The following is a 10,423-nucleotide window of genomic DNA, read 5'->3' on the forward strand; positions in this document are numbered from 1 at the left end:
GCCTCATCTGCAGAGCTGGCTCTGTGGTCGGTGTGAGCCTGGAGTCTGTGGAGACGGTGGTGGAACAGAGGACACTGTCTAAACTCAGTCTAATTTTGGAGAACACCAGCCATCCTCTGTACACTGTTTTCTCCAACCAGAGGAGCTCCTTCAGTGACAGGTTCCTCTCACTGGGTTGTTCAACCGAGAGGATTAAAAACTGCTTTGTCCCACGGGCCATTAGGCTTTACAATGCTGCTATTTGTGGGGGGCGGGGAAAGGAGGGAGACGGGGTAACTAGTATTTTAACATATTTAAGCACTTTTACTAGACTTCTTTTAGTGGTAATGTATTTATTTATTATATTCTTGTATCTTTTATGGATGTCTCCAGATGTACGATTTTAATGTTGTGTGGATGTGAATTAATGTGTGAGCAACAGATAACCTTAATTTCCCTATGGGATTAATAAAGTTTAACCTAACCTAACCTAGCCTAACTTAACCTGCTCATGACAGTGGAGATAATGGTGGACTTTGAGAGAACTCACTCTCTCCCCTTGCCATCCTCAATAACAAAGTGTCTACTGTGAATCACTTCAGGTTCCCAGGAACCACCCTTTCTTGGGATCTCTCATGCCTCACACATACAGTTCAGAAGAAGGTCTTAACTCATACATAACGATGTTTTTAGTCTGTGCTGTGTTTGTCCAATCACTGTGTGGTTTGACTCATCCACAAAACAGGACCAGTCCAAGCTGTAATGAACAACTAGATCATCAGGATTGACTTTCCCTCCATCCCCGACTTGTACAGGTCTAGAGTCGGGAAAAGGGCAGCGAACATCTCTGCTGAACCCACACATCCTGGACACAAACTGTGGACTTTTACCTTTAGATCGGTTGTATGGAGTGCCATTTGCAACAACCAGCTCCCACAGAAAACAGTTTCTTCCCCGAGGCTGAACACTTTACAGAGTACCAAGATCGTTAGGGTGCATATTTGCACTAATTCAACCTTATCTTCCTCTTCTATAAAAACACTGTACAGCTGCATATTTTGAAGAAAATGTCCACAAACTTGATAGAGTCGATTCTGATTTCAGCCTACACAGTGCTGTCAGAAAGGTTTTATTGAAGAGAACTTATGATCCCACAAGTCTGGTAGTAATCAAGTATGGATGTTGCTCATGAACTGCAACATATTAAAAAGCTTTAATCTCAGTTCATGATTTAACAAGGTCAGGGGGGGATTGCTTTCACCCAAGGCTGGTTTAGACAGCCCCCAGCCCATTTTAAAAAGCACCATCACAAACATGTGACACAGCAAAAATAGAAGAAATCAGAAAGGGCACTGTACCCTTTTGTGTTAATATGCAATCATTTCCTTGTCACCCATATTTCCTTGACCTTTGAACCATGCCATATAAACAAAAAGATGAAATCCTTTAAATGGGTCCTCCTTCACATTTCTGTTTCATCATCCAAACCTCTGGGACGTCTTCTCTGGCTCACTTACATAAGCTCTGAACGAGGCTGAGGCTGCGTTCACTGTCCTAGTCCCCTTCCTATAATCTAGCGAGGCTAAGTTAGGACTCCTGGACCCCAGAGGGACGCTAAAAACACAGGAAAGGAGTATTATGTCAGAAACTAGGCCTCCGTGGCGCTTACAGGATGAAAACACTGAGAAAGAAATCCACACCCAAAAGATTGGTTTATACCTTTTATTCTGTATTGGCATAAAGGTATTTAATAATCACAAAAACAACAAAAACACCAGATGACAGAATCATTATTACTACATATACACTGCTGTTTATAAATGAAAAACATATGTACAGGCGGGGAGGTTGCTGCAGCCTCACAGGGTCAGCTGGCAGACATCACACCTGCTCCCCGAGATCCAAAAGACGAAACTTGTCTAGATTGTAGAAGCAGGCCTTGACGACTCGACCCCCGAAATAACGTCCATTTAGATCCACAACGGCTGCGGAGGAAGAGGAGGTCAAAGGTCAAACGGGATCATCAATATTTTTTTAGAATCACCATGCGTTTAAACTTCTGCCCTCCTTCAACGTTACATCACTACAGGGCCTTGCATTAGCATTCACATGTCATGGCCACAAACTTCAGCGTATTCTATTACGATTTGATGAAATGCCGCAGTACAATGTAGTACATAAGTGTACGGAGAATGAATTCTTTAAAATAGCAATAGGAAAAAGATCGGCCGATTACCAATCACACAAAATGAACGAAATTGGGACATGTTTATCACTGCGCCCCCACTTCTAAAAGGTTCCTACCAGCTTTGCACATCAACAGCTCAGATTGGGTTCAGTTTTTCAAGTCCTGCCACATATTTTCTGCTAGATTAAGTTTCAAATTTTGACTAGGCCATTCTAATACATTACAACAACTTATGTTTATCCAAATAAATCCACTGGAGGCTTTATTGGCTTTATGCTTGGGGTTGATGTCCTAATGGAAGCAGAATATCCAGTCTCAGGTGGTTTGTAGTTTTTACCCAGATTTCTTGTCTCTGCTAAAGAAAAACGTCCCCAAAGCATGATACAAATAGAAACATCACACTTTTTAGATTTTAGTTTCTCAAAAAATATTGAAAAGCACGCGTCGTTTCCCTGCCACTGCCAATTCTGCACTAGTTTTGTGTGAGCGTACATAAAATCGCACTAAAATACCAGGAAGTTTCTGTGGTTGTGGATTGATTGTATAGTCCCTGTTATCTAAAAGCCCGTCGACACACAAGGTTTAAACGCAGGACTATTTAGAACAATATGTCACACTTTAACCCGTTCGAAGAATCTAGTAAAAAACGGAACCGATGTGACGGCGCGTGTCATGCAAGAAGGAGTGACAGGGTGGCACTCCTTCAATAAGGACAGCAGCCATTTCTGAGAGTCCACACACAGAAACGGGTCCCTTCCATTTACTTGGAAAGACATTCAGCAGAACCGCCTGGTACAGAACTGCACTTCACAGCCACTGCAGCGTAAAGACAAGCGGATGCACACTAAGACTTCCTGTGAGACAGCAGGCTGAGTTTAATCATAAATGTTGTCACATCCTGACTTGTTTAGAAGCACAAAAGCAGAACACAGTGAAGCAGAATTTACTTAAAGCAGACTAAAACTAATTTTAGGAAAGCTGAAAAAATGCAAAAAAAATTTTTTTTCAATAAAAAATAGCTTCATAAATTGACTTTTGGAAAAAGCTGAATTCATTTTTTTAAAAAGCAGCATAAATCTACTTTAAAACATATTTGCATGAACTTACTTTTTTTAAAAGCAGTGTTTATTTACTATAAAAAAGAGAACAAGGGGCGTGCCGTGGTGGCGTTGGGGACAGTGTGACCCATGTTTGGAGGCCTTGAGTCCTCGACGCGGCTGAAAAAGAACCACAGCAGCTGACAATGGAACCAACGTCGCAGTTCTGGTCCCAAATCTAGCCGAGTCCACCGGACCATCATGTGTGAAAACTTTAGACTCTATGGACTGGAATACTATTAATTGCTTGTCTTGTAAAAATGAAAGTTGTTGTAAATTGATGCAACATAAAAAGCACAAACTGAACTCAAAACTGACCCTAGATAAAAACATCCAATGAGAAGATTTTTTTTTTTTTTCTCCACCCATCTTCTCAGTATAACCTGTTCTTTGAGAGCGCGCCCCGCTTTCTGGGAGCTGTGATGTAAGCGCGGTTCTGCCGGTGCCGAAGGGAGTTATGACATAACACCGCAGGGAGTCGAGTCTCACCTTGATTCCGATCTGGGCCGACCCAATTAAGAGTAAGACACACTTTTCGGCCCGAGTTATCGGAGCGGTTACACAACGGCGAAAGGAAAGCGAGGCCATTACGTTAAAAAAAGAAGTTGGCCTTGGGTTAAACAAACGAGGAGAAAACGGCGGGTGAACTCTGACCTTTGATGGCCGACTCCACCCGCTCAAACTCTAGGAAGATCCTGACGGCTTCATCATCCGTAACTTCGGCGATCTGTGAAGGAGAGTAACCTTGTTTATTGCCTTTTTTTTCTTTCAATCACTTTAGACGAACTCTGTCGAGGTTTATTCTCCCCACCTCAAAAATGACACATTTCACAACTTTGCCGTATTTCTCGCACTCTTCTTTCGTCTCCCCCTCCAAGTCTTCGTCCACTTCTCCTCGACCCACCATGTTCTGCGAAACCGCAACACATTTTAGGTTCCTGCTTTTTTTTATTTATTTTTTTTATAAAGTACATCTTGTGGGAAACAAAACACTAGAAAAACACAAACATACCCTGAGCAGAACCACTTTGGTCGGGTTTTTCAGGATCTCCGTCAAGGGATTGGCCTCCGACTTCTTGGAAGAGTCCGCTGATTGGCCGGAAACGCATAACAAGACAACATTTACAGACGTGATAAAGATGTTTACTCAAGACGTGAAACTATTCGAGCCGATGTTCAGTGGTGGCAGAGCTGACGTCGGGTGTACTTTTCCGATACGGCGGCTGGAACAACAGAGCCCGGTTTTATTGTCTCGCAGCATGGCTGAGGAACGACTGACTGGGTCACTCAGCCGCGCTGCGGTTGGCGTTCCAGGAAAAGTGTCAACGAAACCCAGGAAGGAGATAAATGTCTGACTAAAACATTAAACAGAGCCGAACATTTGATCTGTCGGGAGACGGCAAAAGTTCACTCGGTTTCAGAACATTTCTCCAGTTTCAGGTTTATGCGTCTTTTAAGAGTTTGTTGTTTTTATTAACAGATACCAACTGCAGGAGAAAATGCAAAGAAATGGGAAATGGAAGCTGATATCAAACTGGAAAAATCCAATCTTTTCTCCTCATCAATGAACTAATCATACCCAAGACTGACCGGCTGACCACAACGCTCTTTACTGTTGTGCCTCAAAGCATGGCTAATGGTTTTATGGCTAAGCAACCTCTGTTGTGGAGCAACTAGAAATAAAGGAATAACCTGGCATGCAGCCACATGTCATGACAACATGTCATGACACATGACAACAGATTTTTGTTTTACAACTGAAACATTTGTATTATTTTGATTCTGATTCCTGACCGTGACAAGTTAAATTTAATACTAGTTTAAAAATGCTTATTTAGAAGAATATTATTCCTTTTTTACCAATCTGTTCTTAGATGTTAGTGGGTTAACTAGTCAAGCTATTTATTTGACTAGTCTGATTAAGGTAAAAAAAAAAGAAAAAGTAATAATTTTTTTTATTTTGGCAACTGCAAATATTTCCAAAGGTGTACATTTATTATTATTATTATTATTATTATTATTATTATTATTATTATTATTATTATTATTATTATCCATGAATAGATAATAACAGAGTAGCAGTTTTCTTTCACCCAGAGGTTCTAAGATGAACACCACCATGGGGAACTCCAGGATTTTTATCCTGGCATCTCATGAAGGGATTTTAAATGGTAGGAACGGTATGTGCTGGAAGGTCTCACAGCTTCATCTTCTGCAACGGCTATTTCTGACTCAGCTTTAGAAATCCTGCTTGAAACTGTGTGAGTAGCTCCTGTTTCTTAACACTGATGCCAGATGAGAAAAGCCTGTCAGAATAATCAGTAGGACTATTTATACTTTAGACTCTTGATTAACTTGTTAGAAGGCATAGCAGTGTTTCTAATTGATCCTCCTGGCCTTCTAACAAAATTGCTAAGATGGCCACAGGAGTTGCTGTTGTTAGCCACCCGGTGGGCGGGCCTTGTCATGGTAAAGTACAGTAGAAGGGGACGTCAGCTGCGTTTCCATGACAAATGTGTGCAAAACTTTGTCAATATTCCGCTAATGTCGGAAAATAAAAGTGTATGCAGTGTATCCATTAGATAAAAAACGGAATTAAAATCACACGTGTTGAAGTCGTTTCACGCATTAATTGAAAAACATTTCTCAGACTATGAGAGGGTCAACTTGCATGATTGTGCCATTATTATTATCAATATGTTACTTGAGAATGATCTCAAAACTACAGTATTATCGTTTGTTGCAATCATTTTTGAGACAATTTATTGGCTAGCAAAATGTGTTGTCGTGACAGGCCTACTTGTGATTAACATATTTCAGGCACACTTAAAAAAATAGGATTTTAAGACATATAAGACCTTAAGTTTAGGTACATAAATTCAAGTCTTTTTAAGGATGTCTAGAGACTCTGTTGTCAGCCTGCCAGTTAATCAGTACACACCTACCATGCGACATGACAATCTGGCACAAAACTAGTTAAAAAGGACAAAAGACACACTCTGGGTAGAATGGCGAAACATAACATGCTTTACAGGTTAGAGGTGTAATTGTGTGGTTAGCAAACTAAAATACATGAAAAATAAGAATAAGAATGAGGTTTTGAAAGATGTTTTTAGAAAACATGCATTACTAAAACAGATCTTGTTCTGCATTTAACTTCAAAATTTAGCAAAACAACATTCTAAAAAACTAAACCAAAAAAAATCAGTTCATGTTAGTGGAACTGGAAGCACTAACACACATGCAGACACACTTTTTAAAAAGCTAGACATAAAACCAGACACAGCGTTCCCCACACAAGAGTAGGAGAATAGGATGGAGGCCAACCTGCAGAGCCTCCGCTGGAAGGATCAGCCGCCCCTGACTGGCTCGACCCTGCTGCTCAGTCGCACCAACACACACACACACACACACACACACAAAATAAAACACATGCACACAGAGTCACTGTAAAACATCGACCTGCTGCAGAATGACACCGTCTTACTCGCTGCTGCGGCTAAAATGTCAATGATGAAGACTTTCACATCAAAAAGCAGATGGAGACAGAGAAGCTCTGACGAAGCAGATTTAGCTGTTCATGCTGCCGACGGATAAAAATGACACCGAGCTAACAGTGGAAACAGGTAAATGGTGAGAATTAGAGACGTACGTTTTTCCGCGGCGTCCCCGATGATGATCTTCCCCCCCCTCTTGCTGGTCTTCTCCACAGACAGCGCCGTGCTCAGGCCCTGCTCATGCTTGCCGAGGCCCTGGCCTTCTTTGAAGCCGTACTTCTGCATGATCTTATGGGCCACCGTACCGCTGTTGGGGAGAACACTCGTCACACGGGGGCTTCTTGTCCTGAAGCTACCAGACTGAGAGGAAGAGGCTGGAGGACTGACCCCATGTTGGCTAGGAATGAACTGGTGGGGCCGGGCGGCGAGCGCGGCCGGTCCGAGTCCTCGTACATGGGAGGAGGGATGGCGGCCTTGGCGCCTCTGCCGGGACGACCTTCGTCTTCGTAAGGAGACGAGCCTGCGGGGCAGAACGCAAACGCTGCTGCTGGAAGTAGGGACTGTACGATACTGCCCTCTGCTGGATGCTAATTGATTTAAAGTCTCCTTTTCCACATTTTAAATGATTCACCATTTAAATTCTAACGCATTAATTTGATACATTAAACTGTCCGTGTTACATTAGGGAAATGTAGCCGTCACATTTACCCTCTCTGTCCACGAGCGACGAAGGAGGGGCAATGGCTGCTCCGCCCATACCTGGAAACCATGGAAACAACCCGTCACTTCCTGTTCTCACATCAAACACACTCAGGATGACTTTACTAATCATTGTCTAGGCTGCAGTCATTTTTAGGTTCAGTAAACACATTAATCTGCCCTAAACTCTAAACGTAACTTTGCTTCACAATTGTCTCAAGAACGCATTTCTCTCTGCTGGCATTTTCTTTTTCTACCAAATGTTTTCTTACCACTTAGCTTTTTATTAAAAGAAGATCACTATGACAATAAGCAAAAATAAATGCTTGAAACATATAACTCTACTTATATGTAGCTTGTATTATAAGCTCAGCTGTTGATGTGCAGTTCCACCAGGTGTTTGCTAATTGCTGCTGGCTAGTCTGAAGGAGCTGAGACGGGGAATGGAGGGGGAGGGCTGCTCTCTAACACTGAGGCTCAGAAACTGTAGCTCTGAGGCAGGCTGCGTCTCCAAGCTGGGTCCACTCAGGTGTTTTGCACACCTGGTTGCCATGGAGTATAACTAATTTCTCTAACATGCATGATGAGGGAATAAGATTATAACATGATTTAAAGTTCAAGAAGGTCAATTTTACATAATACTGCCCCTTTAAGGGGAGCTTCTTGCACCTTATTGGTCGATAAACTACATATCCCCATGGCAACAAGTACTCACTTCGTTTCCTCCACTCTTTCTCGTACTCTTCCTCTTCATCCGAGTCTTCTTCTGTTGCCGGGAAACGAGAGAATCCGCTGGGAGCGCTGCCTTCGTGTCTCTCTTTCCTCCTCCTGAAACACACCGAGTTCCAGGATTTGGTTTCCGGATGTTCAGATTACACTTGAAAGTTTTAAAAAGTGAAAAACAAAACAAAACAAAAAAAAACTTGATTCACTTTTCCCTCTCTTCGATCTCCTTCTGTCGCTCCTGCTCCCTCTTGCGCTGCATCTCTTCCCGGTGGCGCTTCATCACCTTCTCGTAGTCGTTGGGGAACATGGGGTCGTACTCGTCGGCCAGCGGGATCAGAACGTCCCCGGAGGAGAATCCGCTGGGAACCGCATCCTGACGGAGCCAAATCCAGTTAAAAAAAAACAAAAACATTCTAGGGGACAGTGCTGGAGCGCGAGGCAGACCTTGAGTCCAACGGCGGCGTGTGGAGGAGTGTCTGTGTTGAGCCGGTCGTCGCTGGAACCTCCTCTCTTCAGATCGATGACGGGAGCCAGAACGGTGGTCTGCTTCATCCGCTGAGTCTGGAACACAAACGTAACCTTTATAAAACATCTAATTATTTTTAGTATTTTTGGTATTATTCAGACTTGTGTGATTCTTCTACAAATGAAACTGAGCAGGACAGTTTTCACTCTGTCCTGCCCTCCACACTCCAGAGTTCCAGTTGTTAAATCCCAGAGGGAAGTTAAATCCTGCTGATGGCTGTGGGCAGGAATGATCTCCTGCAGCAGTCTGTATTGCAGCGGTTCTGTGTAGGCCTCTGACTGAAGACGCCTTGTTGTTGTGCAACATTCTCATGATGACGGTTCTCAGGGTTAACGATTACTTCACTAATCGATTATTCTGACAATTAATCGGATAAAAAATTTGAGACATTCAGCAGATTTTTTTTCTTAACCAGTTAGGCCTTTTTACACAATATTAGAAACATGTTAAAGATGCAAATAAGCAAATCATTTAATTACTTTTTAAATAAGAAAATAAAAACTAGCTGACAAGTGTTTCTGTAATCCATAGATCGCAATTAATTCGATTAATCGTTTCAGCCCTACTTGTTATTATTTTCTTCAGTTTCTTTTGATGTAAACTTGTGCATTATGCTCCCAACTCGATCTCTTGTTTTTTTTTGAAAGTCAGCGATTTCTTTTCAGAACCTTTTGGACAATTCATTCGGTCGCACTTCCAACATGGTTTAAAACTAAACTATCAGGCCACACCTGATTTAAAAATATGTGCTTTCATAACGGATCCTAATAGGTTGAGACCTCAGCAGCTGATAAAGAAAGAATTTAGTCTCTAGTCTGTATAAAATCCCAGGTTCAGTTCTCAGATTAGACAGATCTTGTGTTTGCTTGAGCAGTTGTGTCCATGTTGTAAAACATGCATTCTGGGAAATGTATGCGCTTATCCTAGTTGCTAATAAAAAACCCGAGCTGTTGCGCACTGGTCCCCGCTCTGCACCATTCCTGGCAGCATGGTGAGCTACCTTAGCCTGGGTCAGGGCCGCTTTCTTCACTTTCAGCTGAGACTGGAGCAGCTTGAAGTTCTTGGACCAGCCTTCGGTCTTGGTGTCACTTGCACCGACACCGAGGTCATCGTACAGCGACATGCTGATACGGTCAGTGCTGCAGCTTCCTGCAAACACACAAATCACACACACAGGACTGGGCTTTAATTCGGACTCAGCGGCTTCGGTTTGCCCTTCAATTGCTAAGTTAGAAGCACCGGTAACACCAACTAATGAGTAGAGCTAGCACACAGGTAGCATAGCTAGCTCGCATCAAAATCAATAGCAGTTTAAATTGCCTGATATGCTAGCAAAGCTGACTGAATGATTGTGACAGTTTGCTAGCATAAGCTGAAGCTAATATCACTGCCGGCCTGTATTCTCTTGGAGAAAATACGGGCAAAAATATATAATTATAAGAATTCGCTTTCAAAGTTCTTATAATACAACCATACGGATATCTAAATTAGACACGAAAGGCTTTAGCACATTTGCTTTACCTCCACCCCTCGCTGTAGCTTGCGCGACGGAAGCAGCGGAAAAACAACAAGACAAAAAAAGAAGTTGCGTAACAATAAACGCGCCGCCTAGCGATGGGAGGATTTAGTAGATTTTTTTTTTTGCTTTATATTTAGACGTAAGCATATTATTATTATTATTATTATTATTATTATTATTATTATTATTATT

General features: G+C 42.2%; 1 protein-coding gene across 2 annotated transcripts; it reads right to left on the reverse strand.

The window, feature by feature from the left end:
• Nucleotides 1–1,687: 1,687 nt before the first annotated feature.
• Nucleotides 1,688–10,329, reverse strand: rbm17 (RNA binding motif protein 17). Of its 2 annotated transcripts, XM_032589598.1 has the most exons (13): nucleotides 10,234–10,329; nucleotides 9,713–9,861; nucleotides 8,631–8,747; nucleotides 8,393–8,559; nucleotides 8,176–8,288; nucleotides 7,470–7,520; nucleotides 7,149–7,281; nucleotides 6,917–7,068; nucleotides 6,592–6,642; nucleotides 4,277–4,353; nucleotides 4,076–4,174; nucleotides 3,919–3,991; nucleotides 1,688–1,964 (listed from the first exon to the last, which is right to left on the reverse strand). In XM_032589598.1, the coding sequence occupies exons 2-13, from the start codon at nucleotides 9,833–9,835 to the stop codon at nucleotides 1,861–1,863; spliced, it is 1,260 nt and encodes a 419-aa protein (XP_032445489.1). In that variant the 5' UTR covers nucleotides 9,836–9,861; nucleotides 10,234–10,329; the 3' UTR covers nucleotides 1,688–1,860. The 2 variants fall into 2 exon arrangements, with proteins under 2 accessions (XP_032445489.1, XP_032445490.1); XM_032589599.1 differs by lacking the exon at nucleotides 6,592–6,642.
• Between the last annotated feature and the right edge of the window lie 94 nt (nucleotides 10,330–10,423).

This window comes from Xiphophorus hellerii, chromosome 17, assembly GCF_003331165.1.
Source record: "Xiphophorus hellerii strain 12219 chromosome 17, Xiphophorus_hellerii-4.1, whole genome shotgun sequence".
Taxonomy (NCBI): Eukaryota; Metazoa; Chordata; class Actinopteri; order Cyprinodontiformes; family Poeciliidae; genus Xiphophorus; species Xiphophorus hellerii.

Excerpts from the sequence above, each read along its gene's own strand:
- rbm17 (XM_032589598.1), bottom strand. The coding sequence starts at position 9,835 with ATGTCGCTGTACGATGACCTCGGTGTCGGTGCAAGTGACACCAAGACC. Across the intron at positions 8,560-8,630 it reads ACGCCGCCGTTGGACTCAAG|GATGCGGTTCCCAGCGGATT; the intron begins GTCTGCCTCGCG and ends TGGCTCCGTCAG. Across the intron at positions 8,289-8,392 it reads GAGATCGAAGAGAGGGAAAA|GAGGAGGAAAGAGAGACACG; the intron begins GTGAATCAAGTT and ends GGTGTGTTTCAG.